The sequence below is a fragment of the Aotus nancymaae genome, unplaced genomic scaffold, assembly GCF_030222135.1.
Source record: "Aotus nancymaae isolate 86718 unplaced genomic scaffold, 86718_ANA_hifiasm-v0.15.2.pri h1tg000010l, whole genome shotgun sequence".
Taxonomy (NCBI): Eukaryota; Metazoa; Chordata; class Mammalia; order Primates; family Aotidae; genus Aotus; species Aotus nancymaae.
This window is the reverse complement of record NW_026988421.1, coordinates 13,933,019-13,957,637: the sequence shown is the minus strand read 5'-3', so window position 1 is coordinate 13,957,637 and position 24,619 is coordinate 13,933,019. Positions and strand designations below refer to the sequence as shown.

At 38.0% G+C, this 24,619-nt stretch overlaps 1 protein-coding gene across 4 annotated transcripts in view; it reads right to left on the bottom strand.

Annotated features, from left to right (window-relative positions):
• The window catches only part of SHTN1 (shootin 1), a 121,025-nt gene that overhangs the window by 73,657 nt on the left and 22,749 nt on the right, over positions 1 to 24,619 (bottom strand). For 3 of the 4 annotated variants that reach the window (XM_064373801.1, XM_064373804.1, XM_064373803.1), the window contains exons 2-4: positions 23,808 to 23,860; positions 12,976 to 13,036; positions 5,771 to 5,865 (exon numbers count right to left, since the gene is read on the bottom strand). In XM_064373801.1, coding sequence (XP_064229871.1) covers positions 5,771 to 5,865; positions 12,976 to 13,036; positions 23,808 to 23,860 — 209 coding nt within the window. Of the gene's footprint in view, positions 1 to 5,770; positions 5,866 to 12,975; positions 13,037 to 18,986; positions 19,077 to 23,807; positions 23,861 to 24,619 lie in introns of those variants that run through there. The other variant, XM_064373802.1, reaches the window with a different exon arrangement.

Genomic DNA, 24,619 nt, shown 5'->3' with positions numbered 1-24,619 from the left:
CCTAATTTGTTAATGTATTTTTTATTCCCAGATGCAGAAATGAGTTGTTTTTTTTTTTTTAACTTTAGTTATTCAACTATCATCACCTTCTTTAGCTGATGTGTTTATGTGCATGAAAATTTAGTACAAAACACACACAAAGACTAAGGATGCCCAATGTCCACAGAAGTACAACATGGTTTTGCTTATGGTTTCTCTTCCCAAGACTAAAAAGTAAACAGTCTTCTTTAATTTGTGCACATCAAAGTATTCAGTAGATTATTTTACCTAGTATAAAATGTAAGTTGTAGAAATGCAGAGATGGGGAGGAAGATGGCCAAGTAGAAACAGCTCCAGTCCGCAGCTCCCAGGGAGATCAACACGGAAGGTGGTGATTTCTGCATTTCTAACTGAGGTACCCAGTTCAACTCACTGGGACTCGTTAGACAGTGGGTGCAGCCCATGGAGGGCGAACCAAAGCAGGGTGGGGCATTGCCTCACCCAGGAAGCACAAGGGGTTGGGGAATTCCTTCCCCTAGCCAAGGGAAGCTGTGAAGGACTGTGCCCTGAGGAACAGTGCATTCTGACCCAAATACTACACTTTTCCCATGGTCTTCACAACCCATAGACCAGAAGATTCCCACAGGTGCCTACACCACCAGGGCCCTGGGTTTCAAGCACAAAAGTGGGCAGCCATTTGGGCAGATGCCAAGCTAGCTGCAGGACTTTTTTCTCATACCCCAGTAGGACCTGGAATGCCAGTGAGACAGAACCGTTCACTACACTGGAAAGAGGGCTGAAGTCAGGGAGCCAAGTGGTCTAGCTCAGTGGATCCCACCCCCATGGAGCCCAGCAAGCTAAAACACACTGGCTTGAAGTTCTTGCTGCCAGCACAGCAGTCTGAAGTCGACCTGGGACACTTGAGCTTGGTGAGGGGTGGAGCGTCCACCATTACTGAGGCTTGAGTAGCCAGTTTTCCCCTCACAGTGTAAACAAAGCCTAGAAGTTCAAACTAGGCAAAGTCCACCACAGCAAAGCCAAGCCGCTGTAGACAGACTGCCTCTCTAGATTCCTCCTCTCTGGGCAGAACATCTCTGAAAGAAATGCAGCAGCCCCCATCAGGGGCTTACAGATCAAACTCCCATCTCCCAGAGCACCTAGGGGAAGGAATAGCTGTGGACACAGCTACAGCAGACTTAAATGTTCCTGCCTGCCTGCTCTGAAGAGAGCAGTAGATCTCCTAGCACAATGCTCAAGCTCTGCAAAGGGACAGACTGCCTCCTCAAGTAGATGCAGATGACAGGTTGATGAGGGTGGCAAACCACTATGGCACATGTATACCTATATAACAAACCTGCATGTTCTCCATATGTATCCCAGAACTTAAAAGTATTTAAAAAGGAAATGCAAATGCATTTCATTTACTAGAGCCCTTGACAATGAAGACAAGCTCTGAATTTAATAATTGATATTGGAAATAAATAAACGTAATTCATTAGAAAGGTAACTACCTTTCCTCACTGTAAACCTGACACTAGAATAAGACGTTTAGCATGGTACTGGTTTGACTTTGCTCTTTCATTTGTGATCATAATTTGGGCTCCTCAGGGTTTCTCACAGAGAAAGCCCAGCCCACTTCAATCTGGGAGATCTATCTGATTCCTACACCAATAATATGGAACCTGAAGTGGCATGGTCTGGAGCACAAGAGGTTTGCCTGACCTCTCTGGAGAATCAGGAATAATCTCTGAGAAATGGCTATGAACCCTTCCATGGATTCGTCCTGGGAGGAAGGCTGGCAAGCTCTATTCAGGGAACCGATTCACAACCCTTTATTCTTAGTCCCAGTCTATAGCTCCAACTTCTGTCTCCCCACATCACATTAGAAGATCAAGATAAAAGATGAAGCCCATAATTTCCCAACCCCTCTTCCTTAAGATGGAAAATTCAGGTGAAAACTGTTGTGGGTTCTTTAAACCATGAATGTTACAGTATGCCACTTGAAGCTCAAGGACTCTCACATGTCAATTCTCAAACTATCCCAACTTTTCTGATTGTCAGAAGAAAACATCAATTTAAGACAAAAGTGAAAATATTTAAGACTGAATTTCTGGTTCTGTATCCTAATATTTAAACTAATCGTTCTCAACTCTGTCCATCAGAATGTCTGGAGAGCTTTTTTAAAACTCCAATGCTTAGGCTCTCTACCATAACAAAATCTCTGGCAGTGGAACCCAGCATAGCACTTATTCAGTTTCCCAGGTGATTCTAATGTCCATCAACACTAAGAATCATTCATGCAGAGAAATGTACTGCTTTCGTATACAACCCAGTTCTGCAATAAAATTCCATGTCTGCCTCTACAACTAACCTAATCCTTATGTTTCAGTTTTCTCATCAGTAAACTAAGAATTAAGATAGTCTCTACCCTACAATATAATGATTAAATGAGACATTATATATAAAGTATTTAATATGGTAACTGCCACATAATAAAACTTTAGTGTTAGCTATTAATAGTAAGAAAAGAGGTTTAGTTTGTGTCTATCCTTTGGAATTCATTTATCAGCTAGTTTTCTTCAATCAACGTATTTATAGTTTCTGCCACCTAGTGCTTAATACATTACTTCTTAGAAAACTACTATAATAATACCTTAGTAACGTCATAGTTAACACAGTTCTGCCCTCAAAAGGGTTTAATGCCTCTATCAAACCAGGCACCAAAATCCACCAGTTTGTCTGCAATACAATTACTCTAGTTAACAAAGTCACCAGCTCAAGAAAAAATGCCAACCAGAAAATGTCATAAGTCTTCTCTGAAACACCATTTTCACATTCTGAAAGAAGAAATGTAAGATTTATATATATGAGGTCATTTTTTTTTTTTTTTTTTGGAGATGAGATCTTGCTCCATCACCCATGTTGGAGTACAGTGGTATGATCATAGCTCACCAAAGCCTCAAACTTTCTGAGCTCAAGTGATCCTCCCATCTTGTCCTTCCAAAGCACTGGGATTACAGGCATGAGCCACCACATCCAGCCTATACATGAGGTCTTCTGTGTATACTATTCGGACATTTTTGAGAATTCTGAATTCACAAATTTTGGCTAAGCAATTTCATTTTAGCTATTTATCAAGCTACAGGTTAACAGCATGCTACTTGTTGTGTGAAACCCCTCTATGTCTAAGTTAAAAATGTATCTCTTATAACCCCAACCCTACAGTAACAGAACCTATTATATTCAAATGTAAATAGTGGTTTTATACTGCCCACAGTTTAGTGACTATTTAAAGGTACAAAACCAGCAGGTTTAATTGCTTTGGATCATATGACTTAAATAATTGGTCTGCACTTATCAGTTTAATGTACACATTTTAGCAAAGCAAAGTATCCATACTCGCTTTTAAGAAAATTATGAGGAACTGGGCGCAGTGGCTCATGCCAGTAAACCCAGCACTTTGGGAGGCTGAGGCAGGCGGATCACTTGAGGTCAGGAGTTTGAGACCAGCCTGGCCAACATGGTGAAACACCATCTCTACTAAAAACACAGAAATTAACCAGGAGTGGTGGCACATGCCTGTAATCCCAGCTACTTGGGAGGCTGAGGCAGGAGAATCTCTTGAATCTGGGAGGTGGAGATTGCAGTGAGCCAAGATGGCACCACTGCATTCCAGCCGGGCAACAGAGAAGGACTCCATCTCAAAAAGAAAAAAACAGAAAATTATGAGGTCAAACTGCACGATAAGAATTAAACATTCCATTTGTCATAATTTGATGGCAAAAATTTATAAAAATAAGAATTTACAGAAACTTTTCTCTCAGAAAATGAAGCCTACCTTCAAAAATGACAATTGATACTTAAATCGGAACGTGCTATTATCATTTGTTGGTCACACATATAATGGAGTCTGCACATGTTGCATTCAGAGCAGGCTTTCACAACAAACAAGCACATTTATAGTATTTTATTTAATCCATTTTTGGACTGTTTTTTATTCTAGGCCCCATGAGTTCATAGTGTATCAGCAAAAATAAACTGTATGTCCATTTAAAAAAAAAAGGCTTCTTAAAGAACAGGCAGGAAACAGTGTTGGTTAAGAATCCTATTGTTAAGACTTAATTGTAAAATTTAGCTTAGAGATTAGGTAACACTGGTTCATAACCAGGGAGGAATATAACAGTTACCAGGCAGCTTTTCTACAGTCACAGGCCTGGACCACACATCTGGAGCCAGCGGATCTGGGGTATTATAAAGAAGCCAACCATGGTCACCTTGGCATTTAGAACAAGACAACTGTAGCTCAGAGAGGTGAGTTCTCTTGCCCAAAGGCACCTGTTAAATAAAAGAGGAGACAGAATAAAGTAATTTTTTGCAGGGGGCCATATATGAATAAATGATGAACTCCAGTCCTAACTCTAGTCCATTATGCCATTTAAGATGAGATACTACAGTCCAGAGAACAAAACTAACTTGTCGAAAATCACACATGCCCAAAATGATATAACCAAAAATAAAACCTGTATATACTGCCCCACAAACCGGTGGCTTCAATAAACTCTGCCAATCCCAAAAGGTAGTCAGTATCCTCACTCTGGATATGCTGTGACAACAGGAATACTTGTTAATAAAAAGAAAAAATAGAGAGAGTATCCTTAGAAACTAGAAGATTCAGAGCAGGTAGTAGGCTCCAAATGTACATTTTCTCTACTTATTCCAAAAAAAAAAAAAAAGAAATTCAAAAAAAAAGAAAACAGAATTCACACAACATTTTGGACTAGTGAACTCTAGGGATATGCAACAGAGTAAAAATGATGTGAACACATCCATGTTATCATTTTTTAAAAAGTATTTTTAAAGTGTATTGCTATGTATTCTTCAGACGAATAACAGGAGAGAAGTTACATACACAAGTTTATATTCTTAGTTAGGTCTGATTAAATAGCTTATGAATTCTAATGTGGTGTTGTTATGCAAACAATTAAGTAAATAACCTTTAGCAAGCACATTATTAGTGCATACAAATTATATTTATTTATGTATTTACTGGGAGTAAAATTTCAGTCACATCCAAAGAAATTTTCGGAGGTAGGTGATGGGGGGAGGGAAAAGGGACACAAGCAGCATTACTAATGAAATTTGGTTGAAAATTGCTGTAATCCATTTTCTGATGAAGTGGTTCAGATGCATTTTACCCAACCCAAAATACGTAAGACAGAGATAAAAACATTCTTTAATAATAATGTACTTCTGATGAGACAGAATATAGAAAATTATACAGTTGGTAAATTCATCAGCAAGAGGCAATCAGTGGAACACTGGAGGTCACCTTTAGCATGCCCTTGCTTTGCTTTCACAAATAATCACCTGAAATGTAAGGCTTCAGGGTGACTTTTCCATCTGATTCAAATATGAGACATTCACTGTTCTTTTATGTCACACTAGGTTAGTTTTAAACTCGGTTAGCATTTTAACCAAATTCATGGACATTTGCAAAGTCCCGTTTAACACTACTCTGGGACCATTTTTTCCACATTTTCACAGGCAAAAAGCACAAATACTGAAATACTCACATACAAATGCTCCTTTTACGATTGGAATAACCTTTGCATGAAGGCGAATATTTACATAATCATATTTCAGGATTCTGAGACCTTTTAGCATTTCCCTCATCATCAGAGTAGATAATCCATTAGAGAAGTAGAAAAGCAAAACCAGACAGAAGCCGCTGCTTAGAAAAGCAAGTTGAAATTTAAAAGCTCAGGTAAAATTCCTTCATTGGAAGTCTCACCTTTGTTGCCAAAGCTTCAGCACTTTCTCGGCAAGTCTTCTCTATTTCAAGATGGTTCTGCATGAAATTAACTTCCTCTATGACCATGTGAGAAACTAGGAATGAGGGGGAAAAAAGTCTCAGCATTCAAAGATTAGTCAGCTATTCCAGGAGCCCACGCATCGTCCCATGATTAAGAATACTTCAATTCTTTAGTTAGCCAGACCTTTAGCTATCACTGAAAAAAGGTTTTTGAGAAGCTGCCCTGATTAAATCTGAGCTAATATTTGAATGTAGAAAGAAACAAGTACACAATGGAAAACATTCATTTCACATACATATATTTTACTACATACATTTTAAGAGAGCTATTTAGATTTTTTTACATGTCCATTTTCTATGCAACTCTATATGTAGCCATAGACATATATGCTAATTTAAACAAAAGAACATTTCATAAATAAAGAGAAGTGACAGCATGACTTCTTTTTCTTAGGAGGATATAACACATGGCTCTAATGAGAAAAATTTTTTTTTTTAATCTTAAATTAATCTTATGACTGGAATAATGATGGGGCAACTTGGCTATGTACTGCAACATTAGTTTCTATTAGCTACAAAGTAGTTAATGCTATTTCGTAACTCTTGGGCAGAAAAGTGTAGCAATAAGATTTATGTACTATATGGTTACAAAGCGGATGTTAATAAATTGCTTCTTGAATCATAGACTATCAGGAGCATTAGAAAAAAATAAAATTTTACTGGATATTTTACCAATGCTTGAAAAATAGTAATTTTTAGATTTTTTTCATAGGTGGTGCATGTAAATTGAGATATACAAGTACAAAGTGATTTAGAAGTTGAGTTATATTTTGAAGATCAAGTCAGAAAAATGCCAATTCCTTCCACCCATATTTCTAGTTAAATGAAAACTCTCAGAATCTCAACCCTAAGTGTAGATGTTACTTACTGATATTTGTTAGGCTTAAAAAAAAAAAAATTAAAGGACACCCAAATGTGAAACCCAACAAAGTTAGGCAAAAAGCACTGGGCTCACATAACACAAAGAGAGATTACTTGTGCTTCATTTAAGCTTAATTAACCTGCAATTATGATTAAACTCAGGGGAAAAAATTTCTCTCCAAATTAAATACAAAAATGTATTACTTCCTAAGTCTGTCCAAAGTTCTTATTATGTTAATATTCAAATTCATAAAGCAGCACTAAATGGCCAGAAACATCTCTAACCTTGACATTTTTTCAGGGGTAATAATAATCTGCAGCAAATGCAGGCCAACCAAAAACCACTTAACTAATTAGTAGTTGCAGTCACCGAGAAAAACATGAATCAACACTGTTATTACAAGTGGCACATTTGAGTGGCATCTAATTATGACTTGATGAGCACGATACTTGCATTATCAACATTACTACTGCATCCCATCAGGGCCTAAAAGCTGCTGATGGCATTGACTTCGAGAAACTCCCACTCAATGGTACAGCAGCACCCAACAATCGGCTTGGCAGGGGCCCCCCTCACTAAATGACACGTTAAGCGTAATTACTGGTAGACATTGTAAATAAACAGGATTGGAAGTGAAAATTGTACCAAGTGCATAAGACACAATCTGACACATTGGAAGTGGCAGCCTTAATTGAGAGTTTCTTTGACTGCTCAAGATCATTTCAACTGCATTTCTCAGAGGACAGTGATTATAACTGTGGAGACAGACGGCATAATGGTATCAGCACTGCTGACAGAGCAGTGAATTAAATTGTATCTGCTGTTGTGTGAAAGCCTTGATGAGAGGTACAGATGCCTTAGTGGTCTTATCATTATAACACAATGGTCATGTTGTCATCAACCTTTCTGGCTCCAATTGAAAAGAAATGATTGTGTGTTGAAGCTCCCCCCCACCCTTCCACATCACCCCCCTTCTTCTCTTCTATCTCTTGTTCTGAATAGAACCAATTTTCAGAGAGCTATGAAATCACGCAATAGGTCCTAAAATGCAGCTGCTTGGCATACAAACGGGTCCCCATTAAACTGGAATCACACACAATATGTGTTTATGCCAGAAGAACAAATAGAAGCTGAACACAGGCCAAGTTTATTCACACACACAAAGCCCATGTAGCTCTTCATCAATATAATTGCCTTTTATATTGTAGTTTAAATAATAGGCTCTATTATTTCCTTAAAATCCTAATATTCCTGGCATTTTATCACTATGTTTACAAGGTAGGTTCTTCAAAAATGTGAAGGAAAGAGAAAAGAAACCTATACAATTTTTACAACATCAAATATTACTTTGAATTTTTAGCCTTAACTACTTGACATCTTCTGCCACAATCTGGTATTTCCACTATCATAACAAAAACATAAACACCCTGCGTTTTTCACAGGAATCTGACTTTTTATTCAATAACATTCTTGCTCTTGAAAGAGCAAGAAAATTCATTCCACAGTAGTGAGGTTTAGGTCCAGCAAATAGGAAAGAAAAAAACAACAACATTTATTTTCTAAACATTTTGTAAAAAGGTGCCCTGTGATTTAACTTGATAAACGTAGCTGCGTAGTTCTTGCTCATATTTTCTCCAGTTCTGATTTGGTATACTCCATCTGGTGGGGTTTTCATTTCTTCTTAAAGAGAAAACAGTAGACATTTTAAAAACTGCACATTAATTTTTAGTTTAAGAAATTCTTCCAATGCTAAATTGGTAGCATCAAAACCTAGTTACCAACTTTCTAGGTTCAAAAGGAAAGAATATATTTCAAAGGGTGATTATATCTTTACAAAGCATGACCCCATTTCCGAAACCAAAAGTCAAGTCACATGACACAAAAGTATTTTTAATATGTAAATTTATTTGCACATTTCAAAGCATAAAAGTTCTTTAAACATTTAGCTATTCATGTAATAATTTGCCTTATGGTTCTGAATTGAGCTTGTCTCAGGATAACCAGAATCCATGACCACTGTACCTGTCATATTTGCATATTTGGATGATGAGAGGTTTAAAAAAGAAAAAAGATGAACTTTTAATAAAGTGTCCCTAATACTGCAGTTACGTAAAAAGAAAAGAATCCTAATCTTTTAGAAATATATACTGAAGGCTGGGCGTGGTGGCTCACACCTATAATCCCAGAACTTTGGGAGACGAGGCAAGAGGATCACAAGGTCAGGAGTTCAAGACCAGACTGGCCAACATGGTAAAACTCCATCTCTACTAAACCTGGGCGTGGTGGCTTGTGCCTGTAATCCCAGCTATTTGGGAGGCTGAGGTAGGAGATTGCTTGAACTGGGATCCTGGTGGCAGAAGTTGCAGTGAGCTGAGATAGTGCCACTGCACTCCAGCCGGGGCTACAGAGCAAGACTCCATCTCAGGAGAAAAAAAAAAAAAAAAAGAAGAAAGAAATAGATACTGAAATATTTGCAGGCAGTAAACAATAAAATGATACAATGACTAGAATTAGTTGCAAAACAATCTGAGGTCAGTGACAGTGGGTGTATGGGTGTATAGATGGAAGACTGGCTGTGAGCTGGCAACTGTTGAAACTGGATAACTGGAACATGGGGGTTCGTTACATTATTTTCTCGCCTTTGCATAACTTTGATTTTTTTTGTAATAAAAAAATTTTAATGACCCTGAGAACTCAGAAGTGTAATATAAAAGTACATCAACTATTGTTTCTATTAGACTACTTGAAGTAGCAAAGTTTGTCTCTCTTCATCTATGACTTCAAAGCAGTCTTACATATGTGGCAGTGTAGCACACATCACATTGTAGGGTAACTGGTTTTTTAACTTGTTTTTATCTCCTACTCACTATGAACATTAGAGCAGGGATTTTGTTTTACTTTCACCTAAGCACAACGCTACATGCAAAGTAGGTGCTTGTGTTAGTGTCTGTTTAAAGGACTGAAGGCCTAAGCTCATCGGTGAACAGCCTTTTATAAGAATGTTTTCTGTTGTATAGAATTTCTTAGGAAACAACTACCATCACCATTTGTTGAGACTGACTATGAGTCCAGCCTCATGCTTAACTCTTTACACGTGCTCCCTCACGAAGCCTCAACAATCCTATGACATAGGGATCATCACAGTAATTTTATATTTGAGAACATGGAGGCCCAGATAAATTAAATAACATATTCCAAATCACAGAGTTCTAATCGGTAAAAAGCCCAGCTAAAACCATTTCTAGGTGATTCTACTTTTCTATAGTCCTTTCTAATCCATTATACAAGCTGTCACCACCAATAATGTTGCTTCTAGCGCAAATCTCCTCTCCCAACTCCAATGCCCAGCGATATTTAGATGTAGAATATCTCTAAAGCATATGTGGTGAACGTACCACAAATTCTTCTTCAACATCAAACAACTCTAAAGGTTTTCCATGTGGTAAGGAAACAGCCATGAAAGTTGGCACATATCTAGAAAAATCGGTGTGCCCTTGAAAAGATATGAAAGGGGCTGAGTGCGGTGGCTCACGCCTGTAATCCCAGGACTTTGGGAAGCCAAAGCAGGCGGATCATCTGAGGTCAGGAGTTTGAGGCCAGCATGGCCAACACAGTGAAACCTCATCTCTACTAAAAATACAAAATTAGCTGGGTGTGTGGTGTGCCTGTAATCCCAGCTACTCGGGAGGCTGAGGCAGGAGAATCACTTGAACCTGAGAGGCAGAGGTTGCAGTGAGCCAAGATTGGGCCATTGCACTCCATCCAGCTGGGGCAAAAAGAGCAAAACTCCATCTCAAAAAAAAAAAAAAAAGAAAAAGTATGAAAGGTCTTCAGTTACTTCTCCTTTCACAGGAATCTGTCTAGGGAATGTGTCTTTGCTATGTGGTAGTATTCTTTGTGTGCAGAAAGACTAGGAGGAAGGCTCAGAGAGAGCTGGCAGAGGATCAACAATGACACGGACATATGGATAAAAACACTTATCCTGGGAAAAGTATGCTAAGCTAGGGATAGCAGAGCCCTATGGCCAAACAAAGCTTTTCTTAACCCTTATTCAGCTGTTCCTCTACATTTCAAGACCTAGGCCTAGGCTGGGCGTGGTGGCTCACACCTGCAATCCCAGCACTTCAAGAGGCAGAGGTGGGAGAATCACTTGATGACAGGAGTTCAAAACCAGCCTGGCCAACATGGTGAAACCCCGTCTCTACTAAAAATACAAAAAATAGCCAGGCATGGGGCACACATCTGTAATCCCAGCTACTTGGGAGGCTGAGGCACAAGAATTGCTTGAATCCAGGAGGTGAAGCTTGTAGTGAGCAGAGATCATGCCACTGCATTCTAGCCTAGGTGACAGAGCGAGACTCTGTCTCAAAAAAAAAAAAAAAGAGATGTAGACCTAGTAGGTAAACATTACAGAGATCTTCAGATTTCGACTCAGCACCAAAACAGACTTTCTTCCACCACTGTCCAAATGTGGAGTCTGGTGTCAAGGAACTTACTCCCTAAAGGTAAATGATACGAACTCTTAATACTGAAGGGCAGTCAGGTACCGGACAGTTTAGTAGATGAGACAGTAGTAGCAGCAACTAAAATTTATTGAGCACTTACTATATGCCAGGTACAGTGTTAAGCATTTTTTATACAGATTATGGTTTTTTTGTTTTTGTTTTTGTTTTTAACCATCAAATGGTCAATGAGGCAAGGTCATTTATGCCAATTTTATTAATGCAGAAACTTGGATTTACACAAATGAATGCTCTTCACCGGTGATAAAATATTGCCTCACTCCCTTCCAAATATGAAATTCTACTCTCTGCTCAAAAGCCATGAATTATTTATCCCAGATACAGTTTTCTGACAAATACATAAAGTTTTCTTAGTCCTTGTTTTCTCTCCTTTTGAGAATGAGTAAAGAGTTGGCACTGTGTTGTTCTGTGAGTTACCAGGAGAGTAAGAAAAAAGAAAAAAAGAATTAGCACTGTTTTCCTAATATCCAAATCTTAAATTAATTAAACACACTTAGTAAACGTAAAAATTAAATGAATACATCAATACAGATTGTTGTACTACTAATCTTCCAATCAATCCTCTCAGGCTTCAATTTGAGTTGCTCATAAGAAAAAATGTAAATTTTTAAAATTATTAAAGTTATTCAGAGGAAGAGACAAAGAAAGGGGAAAGAGAAATAGCAGATGAAAGCAGAATGCACATGTTACTTCAAAGGCTGATACTCGGGAAAGTTGCTTCTGGTTTTGTATAATGCAGGAGGCAAAGTTCCTATTGCCTACCTAGATCAAAATGTTTTGTAAGTTCAAACATAAGGAACTATCTTCACTGTACACCAATCCACTATCAATAATTCAAGCATATTAACTGGTAACAATGCCAATGGTATAACTGTGTAAGATGTGACTCAGAGTAAGCATATTCCATAAGTAAAAGTACCATATAATTGGAATTCACACATTTGCAAGTAAGAGGTATTTCTAGTATAGCATATTGGCCTCCAAAGACAGGTAATATCAACAAGATTCTCCTTGGATGTTCTTTGTTATAACCGGACACTGAAATAAACTTACTGTTGAAATTTAACCATCATACTGCCTTTGTATGGCTGTTTTGCCTAGAATAAAATGTTCTGCTGTGTCGTTACCAAGTCAACTCTTTATAATATCATCAAATATCCTGACTGACAGAGCATCTGCAGAATGATGGAGAAAGGCCTGGCTTCCAAGGGAGGGGGCCATTTTCCCTACTACAGTCTGACCCTGTGCCTATGACATATTTCCATCTGATCCTTCTGGGTCTGATCAGCCTTGTTGTCTTTGGGAATAAAGTAATAACAGATTTACCTAACCTAAAAAAGTAACATAGCAAAAATTTGGAAAGAACAGCTTTTGTGGGAATGTAACTTTCTTCAGTGAGAGGGCTATTTCAAACATTCACACTCTTAAAAATAAAGTACTAGCACTGGCTTTTTTCAAGGAGCCAAGACAACAAGCCATTTTTGTTCTCCTTTAACTCTTCTGTATAGTTAAACTGTTTTATAACAAGTACAGGTTCTTCTAACACCATTGATAAAACAATAATGTTTATTCCATTTCTTTAAAGCTTAAAGTGACTCCTGGGCATTTTGAGGCAAATAGAAAGAATTCTTGCTTTCTTGATTGTATGACCAGGGACATCATCAACTAAACTGGGTATATGTCTATAATCCCCCAAACCCTCTATGAGTTATAATAATTCCACTGAAATGCTTACGTACTTTTCTGAAATTCTTCCAGTTTTTTAACAGCTTCATCTCGTTCTTGCATAATTTTGTCACACTGAAATGAGAGAGAAAAAGAAATGTTAAACTTAAATAATAAATTTTAAGTTTGAAAAGGCAAGCACAAGCAAACTTATAAACAGCAGCAATTTTCTGAAAACAAAACAAAATTTGAAACCTTTGAAAGCATCAATGGTCATACAGAAATTATACTGCTCAACCAGCATGGGGTTTGTGCCATTTGTATCTGGCCAATTTTCTCAAACCTTCTAAGATATAAGTCACCTTCCTGTTAATTATCTTCCAAATAATAGACCAATTTAACATCCTTGACTTAAAATACATTAATTCTGTAAGAGAATGTTCGTACCTCTTTTTATGTTGGCTAATGCAGTACACAGCCACTCATCAACAAACCTGATTCTAAACAGTTTCAACTATCCAGAACACTGGCACATACTTGTGAGGGATGGAAAGACTGCTGCATGACGGCAAAAGGCAGCCACACGCCACACACTCTCACCCAAGAAAAAGTGATCCGTGTGTCCTCTGGATTCTGAATAGGGGAAGGTACCAAGTTAAAAGGAGAAAAGATAAAATATTCCATAATAAGCACATATCATTTATATAAACTGATTTTTAATTTAAAAATGTAGGCGAACTCATTGAAAAGGCTTTGGGAGGCAAGACCATAAAAGGCAAAAATAACTATTAGAGCATAAGGACCTTTTAGGGTATCTAGCATAGAAACAAGTATCTCCTGTATCAATAGGCCCTAAAGGAATTAATGATTTTTTTTTTTTTTTGAGATGGAGTTTCACTCTTGTCCCCCAGGCTGGAGTGCAGTGGCGTGATCTTGTCTCACTGCAACCTCCGCCTCCCAGGTTCAAGCAATTCTGCCTCAGCCTCCCGAGTAGCTGGGATTACAGGTGTGTGCCACCACACCCAGCTAATTTTTGTGTTTTTAGTAGAGACGGGGTTTCACCATATTGGTGAGGCTGATCTTGAACTCCTGACCTCAGGTGATCCACCTGCCTCAGTCTCCCAAAGTGCTGGGATTACAGGTATGAGCCACCACACCCAGCCTGAATTTTTTTAAAAAACCTAATGTTTATTATTATAAGGACTGAATTCAATATATCTTGAATTTCATAAAACAGGGATGTATAACATATTGTAGGGATAGATATTCATCACAAGCAGCTAAAACTTTAAAAAGTAATGTCTAACTCTTAGAGTAATAATTTAAAATTTAATATCTTGGGATGACTCTCAACTGTAATCCCAGAACTTTGGGAGGCTGAGGTGGACAGATCAAAATATCAAGAGTTCAAGACCAGCCTGGCCAACATGGTGAAACCCTGTCTCTACTAAAAATACAAAAATTAGCTGGGCATGGTGGCACATGCCTATAATCCCAGCTACTCTAGAGGCTGAGGCAGGAGAATTGCTTGAACCCAGACCTAGGAAGTGGAGGTTGCAGTGAACCAAGATGGCACCACTGCACACTCTAGCCTGGGCTACAGAGTGAGACATCTCAAAAAAAAAAAAAAAAAAAAAAATCTTGGGAATACCTTATTCCCTAGGAGTGCTATATGAATAAAGTACAATTTTAAATTATATTTGATTGCTAACCTGTCAGATAAATACATTGAAATTTCATCCCTTTGGATGTTTTCAATTTCAATTTTCAATAGCTAAAAAATGATGATGTCAAGTAATGTGAAAAATCCAGATTAAAACAATGAGATATTCTCACCTATCAGACTGGCAAAAACTGAAAAACTCTGATACCGGGAGCCAGGAACTCTCATAAACTCCTGACGGATGTGCAAATCAGTATAATTGCTTTGTAAGTAAACTTCTATCAGAATTGAATATGTAATTCCCTATGACTCAGCAATTCTACCTTTAGGTGTATGTACCCAGAGAATCTCTAGTAACGTATAAAAGATGATATATACAAAAGGTTCCTCATTTTTAATAATAAATCATGGTATGTTCATATACAACACTATAGAGCAGTGAAAATGAATGAATAAAGCCATATGTATCAACAAAAATGTTAAAAACATCATGTTGAATGAGTTGCAGAAGATATATCAAGTATCTTCTGTACACAAAAACATCTCACGTATTTATATATGCTTTATGATACATCCAGTATAAAAATATGAAATGAGAAGAAATATACAACATTTATGACAGTAGTTGTCTCTTAGGAGATAGGGAGGGGAATGGGACTAGGGATAGTGACAACTTTCAGTTGAATCTGCTGCATTCCTTATTTTTAAATTTCAAGAGAAATAACAGTCCTGTGCAATGGGTATTCGTTATACTATTCTCTGCCCTTTTCCGTCCTTTTAAGATATTTTAAAATAAAAAAGTAAGAAGCTCATGGTTCAGTTTTCCCTTTTAGTCTCTAAAGAGCCACTGAAATGTTATACTATCCCTGAGCATATGGGTAAATGCATTCTGGCAAGAGAACCTGATGCAAGTACATGTGTTAAATTAGCAAAGCTGGTTGCTAAATCCTGACTTAGGAACCCCCATCCAATCAAAATGAGTTTGGCTGGACCACATCCTAAAGGAGAAGGCATTTATTTGATTAAGGTTTCCCTATGGTGATCCATCCTCTGTATAAAATAATAATTCTGTCCAATATAGTCTCTAGTTCCAGCTGACACAAACAACATTTATGATTTTTTGGTGTTTAAAATTTTAAATGGTAGAGTTCTAAATTCTCATATAGGCTTTTCTTAAATCCTTCCCCAACCCAAGTGGACTACATCAGACATCATAACCCTTAATGATATGAGACTTCCAGCCAGCTGTTTCAGGAATGTTCCTCTCATTTTCAAGAATGGGCTTCTGTTTGTTCCAGACTTCCTCACCACCCCTACCGGTCTGTCTACCTTCCTCCAACAATGCACAACATAGCATAAGGCACAAAAAGAAACCTAGTTTCCTACCAGGTTCAAACTCTTGAGTCATGATTACCAAGTGAAATATATCTGGTGCTTCACTCTCAAATTAATTTCATATTTCTTAATCTGGCATTTCTGAAAAATGTGAGACACTTTATAAAAACCTGTCTTCATTTAAGAGCTGGTACTTCAGAACGTCACTCCAAATTAATGTCACTGGGGTCCCTCTAAGTAACTCTCAAAGCTCTACCTGAAGGAATTAGAGGTTTATTCAATTCTCGCTTCAGTCAAATAGCCAGAGTTTTTAGTGCGACTTTGGAAGACAAAAGCATTAAACAGGAATTGTGCTCTATCTAGTCAGATCTGAAAAAGGCCACCAGTTGACAACATATGCAACCACTAATGCGATGCATGACAATTTTAGGTAGGCTTGCAGTAGTCACCCAGAAGAAAGACATTAGGTCCATGCTCTCTGCTATTAAGGCCCAAGTAGACAGGCTCAGGTTAATAACAGGTCTCCACATCAGTTTTATTCCAACATGCAGGTAGTCTATTTCTGTAGTCCAGCTATGAGTGTTCATACTAACCCAATGGCTATCATCAGCAGCAGATTCACAAGCTGTCTCCCACCCCCAGCTGTGTTCTATCAGGGGTCTTCATGTTGCTTTGCTTTCTATTTTCTGCAACCACATTATGCTAGAACTGGCAGCCAGAGAATTTACCATCTGTTATGCTGAAAGGGGTGTGAGTTGGGGGTGGGGAGAGTCTACACATGCTGCAAATGCAGCTTACTTGTTCCAAACCAGAACTGAACAAAATATGGAGGATGTACACATTTACTAAAAGCAGAAATCCAAACACCCACTTATTTCATTTTTTTTAGGTGAACCCAGAAAAGTATCTTGCAAACTTTCTCTCATTCTACCAACAGAGGGAAGTCAGCCAGGATTACCGGCTTTTTAGGAAGAATGTTTCATCTTTACACCACACAGAAGCCCCTCACCCATCCCACCCCTTCTCTACCCTTCTCATGCAGCTGCACCATTTGTAAAAACTGCTTCTTTTTGTGTGAGAATTGCTCATGAAGACTTTGCAATAGCAACAGATGTTCTTGGGCCCACATCACTTAATTATGATGCCCAACGATTCTCTGTAGCTCAAGGCTGGGGTAGAACCCAGCGGCACAACTGCTGGCTCATGTAGGCAAGCTGGATAACATTACATCTACTCTAGAGTCTCTATTTGGCTCTTTATGAAGTGATGAATTGACCGGAGGTTAGCCTTGCTGGTTTTGAAAGCCCTTAATATTAGAAGCCCTGGCTATTTTCCAGATCTCTTCCTTGAGCCTCATCCAAGCAGATACCTGGCTTCTGAAACTAAACCAGGATTTCTGAGCATTGGCAGACTGATCTGCAGAAAAACAGCCTTTCCAGTGTGAATTGGTATCTTCCCTGCATCACCCATTCCCCAAAATGGGCAGCTCAGCTATTCACCCATCTCTCACATATTCATCCAACTACTGTCAACATTAAAATGTCTGCTTCAAAGGGCTCAGTAGAAGTACAGATAACTGATATAGATATCGAGACATCTTTATACTCTGTTGTATGTATATGTCACACAAGAAAAACCTCAACATTCTGAATTGTATCTAACTTCCACTAATAGAAACATTTATGCTTGTCTTCCTGGTGCACAAATGCCTCAGAGAGTTGTTAGCCTATAGACAGGGCAGTTTAGGGCCCAAAAAGTACATATATGCACCACATATGCACAACACCAAGATACAGGATGATCTATACATAGGCAAGTACACTACAGCTGACTGAATCAGACTTTGAAGCAAGTATCTACTATAATCATTGAACGTCATCATTTCCTTCTTCTGAGAACTGAACAAATTTATACAGAACCCATACAGGCAAGGTACTATGTTAAACACTGGGCACAATACATGAACACAAAAGACAATGTGTTCTCACAAAAACTTATGATCTACCAAAGAAGATCAAGAAATGAAGTAAGCAATTCATAAGTACACCTGATATAATGTGAGAAATACTGCCAAATCAGAACTGAAAAAAATATGTACCCATTTCCTAAGGAACGTACAACAGAAGGTACAATGCCACTAAGTATAAAGAAGTTTAACATTACACCATTTTTCTTGAAGTTCATTAATGTCCAGTTACAATATTTAAAGATTTTAAATACTGCCAGCATTAGAATTGTGTGTATTTACCTGTTTTAGAATCCTAGGTGATACAGTGAAAGGACCATCAATTCATTTTTAACAGTAATCAACAATTCTACTGCTCCACCTATGTAAATCTAGTTACAACTATACTTTCTGGATTTCTATACTCTTATCCATAAAGAATACAACACATTAAATCATTCCCACTGGGATGAAATTCCTTTCACTCTCTCTTTTGGTGTTCTTCTTTCTTCCAATTCAAAGTTCTTTCCCTCCAATTTTCACAGGCAAAAAAGAAGTGGTAGCTGCCCTCAAAGCTGTCTTGCAGCATTCTCCAAATTCTAGGTATTGTGTGTGAGATGGAAACACATGTCATCAGAACAGAGATCCTTGCTCTTTGTTTCTAGATAGATTGCTGTTAATAAGAGACTCATTTTCACTTTCAAACTGCTAAGTAATTACTTTTTCTCTGGCACAACCACTTGCCACTCTGTCTCAAAGAAACTGCATGTATGTGGATGTATTATGCATGAACAGTTAGCATAATGGATGCATATCTTGCTCTTTAAAGTGGCTTCTTTATCGATTTTTTTTTAATAAAATACGTCGGGACCTTCATCCCTGAATATTACACAAGAGGAAGAAATTTCAACAATAGACAACTGAGCCAAGATGCAAACAGTATCATATATCCCGCTTCTTGAAACGTAAGTCTTGGAAAGTGTCTGTCTCATTCTCTTTTCATTCATTGTTCCTGGCAAGCTGACAGAACCGCCTGATGCACTGTTACAGTAGCTCACCCAAACGACTTCTAATCAGCCACTTAAACATTTATGCATTTCAAAACTCGATCTCAGAACATAATACTAAACATAAATACTTACTATTTAAAGGCAGACATTCTTCTATTATTCAGATTTCCTTCTTTTTATGCACACTCCACACACACCCCCAACCCCATTACTCTGAGAAACCTGAAAGCTATTCCATTCAAAGCTCAATGACGCTTTTCCCCCTATATAGGAAAAAAACCCAAACGATTATGACAAAGATCCTGAGTGAGTCATAAGAGAATGCCCTTCAATTGTGGAGGCATGACTAATATTTGAATATGGTGATTGCCACACAAGCAAAGTAAACCATTTTATTTGGTTGATTGCAAAATATATAGTCATCTATTTTTCTATACCCCAAAAATATAAATTTGAAGAGTTATTCATGTCAGTATGATAGGCTCTTACTTTTTCACATACTGCTAAGTCCATTTAGAAAATGGGCAAAAAATAATGGAAAGTAGCAAGGAGCACCCTTTCCATAATCCCCATTTATCTTGATGTTTAAAAAAAAAAAAAAAGAAATCTCATTGTTTTTACATTTTAAGGCAACCACACCATTTGCTTATATGCCAATATTTTGATAGTAATACATTTTGCTTGATAAATATGATACACGCATAAAGAAATATGCAGATGTTTTATTAGTAAAAAAGCAACTGATTCTGCTTGTGAGAGAGCTAGAGAAGACTTTGAAAAATGTAAGTGACATTTAAGCCAAGCATTAAAGGCTAGTAAAAGTTTGTCACATGGAAAAAAGTAGGATCCTTGTCTTTTTGTTCTTTGTCCATTGCCCAGCAATGCTCTAGGCACTCACTTAGAGCAGCATAATTGATCGTGGTTATTTGTCAACTTATTTGGGGTCCTCATTAGAGTAGTTTCACTCAAGAGTAGGACCTTCATATACTTTTCTTTACACCCCAGTACTCAGAAGGCATTCAATAAAAAGGTTTCCCTTTAAAAGAGCTTTTCTTATAAACTCAAACAGACCTCAAAGTCATTGATAAAAACCATAAAATAGTCAGCAATTTTCCTAAAATGGGAGAACTACCATAAAAAGAAAAAGATCCATTAAAACATTGGTCCATTCCCCCTGCCCCAAGTTTCCTGCTTTTATCCTTGGGATGCATTATGCCATAATCTCTGCGCATACATACAAGTACACACATACATATACACACACATATGTGAATTCTTTGATGTAAGATTGATTTGTTATTTATATTTAACTTTCAGTTTTTCAACATAAACCAATAGCTTGTAAAGACAAATGACCCAGAAAAGGATCAAGCCTGATATCTGCTGTGGAAAATTCATGCACTAAAAATACAGAATTAGAATAAAGTTAGGATCTTTGTGGAAGAAGAGTCAATAAGCACCCACAGTTCATCTGCTTCTAAAAGAACACTGTGGTCAGAAGATTGACATTTGAATCTACACTCTGCCATTATCTGTGTAACACTGGGAAACTCACTCAAGCCCTGTGGTACTGTTCTCTTCTCTGTGAAACGGAGCGGACACACTGCTGTTCGGAGCATGAGACAGGGAGAAGAGAGCACGGACGTCCCATAGCAGCTTCTTACTCCATGCACCCTAAGCAACTAGTTTCCCTGAAGAGCACCATGTCAGACCACTTGTCTCAACAGAAAAGACTCCAAACAGGGCAGTAAAAGATCCTACCCAAAGGAATCACATCCACTGCCTCTTCCCACTGATGAGGTTCATGGCCTGGACACAAAGACTGAACGTAGGCACGTGGAAGGCAGAAATACATTTATTCATTTATTTATTTATTTTGCTTCCTCTGTTCATTCTAAATTTCCCTATAGCAAATTAACCATGGAAAAAGGGGTCTTACTTTAGTTTGCTGTCCCTGAACGATTTAACTGTACTCTGGTCTGGGGCTACAATGGAAGGATGGCCACATGTATTTGCTGATGTCAACTGGACAAAGCTCACCCAGCCAGGCACAAGAGAGTGCTTTCCCAGAGAAAATGCTGTTCTGCATTTACCACCTCCGGAACTAAAGCTGCTTTTACTCATTCTACACTCTGTAAAAGGCTTTTATTATATGCTTCCCTCCTTTGTAACACACCCCCCCTCCTTTTTGGGGAAAAATCTGCAGTAATAAGCAAGCTAGTCTTTTAACAGAAGATAAACAGAGTGCAGTGAACTTAAAACCACTCTACTTTGTTCCACCCAACCACACAGCATTCCATGTTGTTTTCATTTCTTTTCTTCCCATTTCTGTTAATAGTTATTTTTAAAGAATTACAACAGAAGCAGATCGATAATGCCTACAGATGTTATGAAAGTATTAGGCCATACTCTATGCAGAGAAACACGTAAACAGTTAATGGGCTGAGGTAATTTATAATCCTTCTTTTACCAAATGCATTTTACCTATAATACCACTTGCATAACAGATGATTCACTTAAAACCTCACTACAGAAAGTGGCTGTCAGTTAAACAACCATCATCTCCACCAACAATAGATGTGTACAGAGCATCTACTATGTATTTTTAGGATACTGCTAGATCTACATGTAAGCAAGGATTAAAGAAGAAAAGAATAAAAAATTTAATCTTCTTCCTCTTACATTATTCATTTTCTTCTACCATCCTTCTTTCTCTATTCTATGAAGATACCTGTTTGCTTTCCCTCCTCTTACCTTCTAGGTTAAGTCAAAAAGTGCTCCTGAATTAACTCCTCCAACTTGCTTTGTTTTTCTTGTGGGTCAGGAGCAGCTATGAAAAAGACTCAATGACTGATAACATCTCAGCCTCTTTGTTCTCCTAGAGCTGGAAGACAGTTGAGTATCTTAGAGCAAGAGGCTCAAGTTATCCAGCCTAAGCATGACCCATTAGGTTTACTTTGGAATTATGGGGCATCAGGGGTCCAGGATCTAAGCACAACCTCCTTACCTGTTTATGTCCTCAGGACATTTGTGATTTTGCATGGTTACAGGGTTGGAATTAGAAATCTTGCCATATTACTATTTTCTGTGACTTTCTTACTCTGTGTGTGTGTCAGGGGGGGTGTGCGTGTGTGTGTGTCTGCGTGCACGTTTTGAGACAAGATCTCACTCTGTTACGCAGGCTGGAATGAAGTGGTGCAATCATCGCTCACTGCAGCTTCAGCCTTTAGGGCTCAAGGGATCCTCCTGCCTCGGCCTCCCAAGTAGCTGGAACTACAGGTGCATGCCACCATGCCCAATTAATTTTTTTTTTTTTGTAAAGATGGGGGTCTCACTATGTTGACCAGGCAGGTTTTGAATTCTGGGTCTCAAGTGATCCTCCCACCTCAGCCTCCCAGAGTGCTTCTTACCATATTATAGATGCATGCACTACCCCTTTTAACATGGTTGTCTTTTATCACCTTCACCTACCATTCCCTGAACAACCGATGAAGGCAGGAGAAGAAACTTAAGATTTCACAGAACACGAAGGATTTATTTACAAATAAGCAAAGGAGCCTTAAAAATAGGTGAAAAATAATTATCTAAAAATATATTATAATCTCCTTTGAACTAGAGTACTCACCATTAATATCACCACCCATACTACAGCAATATAGGTGGCAAATTAATAGTGAAAAAGTTAAATATAATCTAAAGAGCCCAATAAGTGATCCCAAATATCCCATAAGTTTTACAAATATTTAGCTTGCTGCCAATTTTTATTACAACTCTTACTCTGAAATTTTAAAAATGAGGTTTCACAATTTATAGCAGTGATGGCTATCTTCTTTAATATCTACTAGGGACCTGTTTTATTAATTTTCTACCAGGGATATTATGTTCTGAAATATTTGGCCTACCAAAGTAATTTTTTAAAGTAAATTTTGTTTGTATCTAAAACCAAAAATAGACAGTGTGCTTCCTCTCTATTTTTCATTTGCTATTCAGTCCCTCTATGTTTCTGACCTTAGCCTGTCCTTCCATTTTTCCCCTCCCTAAATTTACAGGGGAAAAAAATATATATATATACATGGTTGCTAATATATACAGCTAATACTATGTGTATATATGTGTGTGTGTATATATAGCTAATACTATACATATACGTGTATACATATACATGTATACATATACATACACATATACATGTATAGCTAATACTATACATATATAGTATAGCTAATACTATACTATATATAGCTAATACTATACATATACATATATACATATACATACACATATACATGTATATACACATATGCATATGTGTATGTATATGTATAGTATTAGCTATATATATTAGCAAGCATTCACAAATCTTAGATATTTAAGTGATAAGGATACAGTTTGTGAAGTAAGTAGAATTCAAGCATTTAACAATTAAAACAAAACTGAAAGAGCCCTTGAAAATATTCATCACACTTCCCCACCTTCACATGGGATGCTTTTCAACTTCCGGTGTATTATTCAAAGTGATAGAGGAAGCAAACATACAAAAGGTTTATGGAAGTATTGGGGCCAAATATGACTAATTCCAAAGAGTTTTCTCCAGGACCCAATGTGTCTAGGTCCCCAAGGTACATGTATCAAGCCTTCGATTCCACTGACAGAATCCCAAATCTGACTGTTAGGGAAAAAGTACAATTCCTGGGGACTTGAGTTGCTTGGCCTGGTGCCTTGATGCACATTTAGCCATCTCCCAGAGCTGCACCCACTGCAGCATGCCTGCTATTCTTTACCATCTGGAGCCTGGAGTTGGTATTAGCTTGAAGCACACATGCAAGAGAAAAGGGAAGAAAAAAAAAAAGAACCCTCATTCACATTTAACTGAAATTGGTGACTGAACAACACACTATGAGGCCTAGGCTTTTACAAATGTAAGAAAGGGGAGAAAAAAGGTAAAGCACAAACCTTCTCCTTTGTTTTCTGGTTCTCTGCTCTAAGGTCTTCATATTCGCCTATTGCTAAAAGAAAAAAGGAAAGCAAATTACAACATTGTCAAAAGTTTACTGCAGGAAACCTGGGAACCCAACTAATCCCCATTGTCTTCTTACTAGGTTGAGGTAGAGTAGGGAAGAGGCTGCAGAAAAGGGGCTTCTGCTTTTCTTTTTTTTATTTTGTATTGGCAGGGTCTCACTATGTTACCCAGGCTGGTCTCAAAACTCCTGGGCTCAAGTGATCCTCCTACCTTGGCCTCTCAAAATGTGATTATAGGTGTGAGCCACCAAACCCAGCCGGGCTACTGTTTTTAAGAGAAAGAAAAAGCAGACGTGAGCCCACGAAGCTAAATTTCAGTTCTCCCTAGGTCATTAGGAACACCCATGAGCCAGCAGAGGTGACATATGACAAGGCTCTTTTCCTTTCTGATGCTCAGCACTTGGTCCTGTGAACGGATTTAGGCAGGTGCTCCCTGAAGTTCCACCCAGCACTATTAGTCTGTGATACTATAATGAGTTATATTTAGAAAATCAGCTTCTACAAAGTAGAGCAGGTTTGCACATTCGACTCAAGGTCACACGTCTGCTTTATTCACAAAGCAAAAAATTTGTGAAGGATTCATTTAAGAACAACTATTTTCAGATGAGATTGTCAGTCACCAAGTCATGACCAGAAATTCAGACTCATTTCACTAAATGGGGAAGATATGTTAAACTGTTTGGAAACATTACCCACTGAGTAGGGAGGAAAGTTGTGTACTTAAAAATCCTTTATTGCCAAAAAAC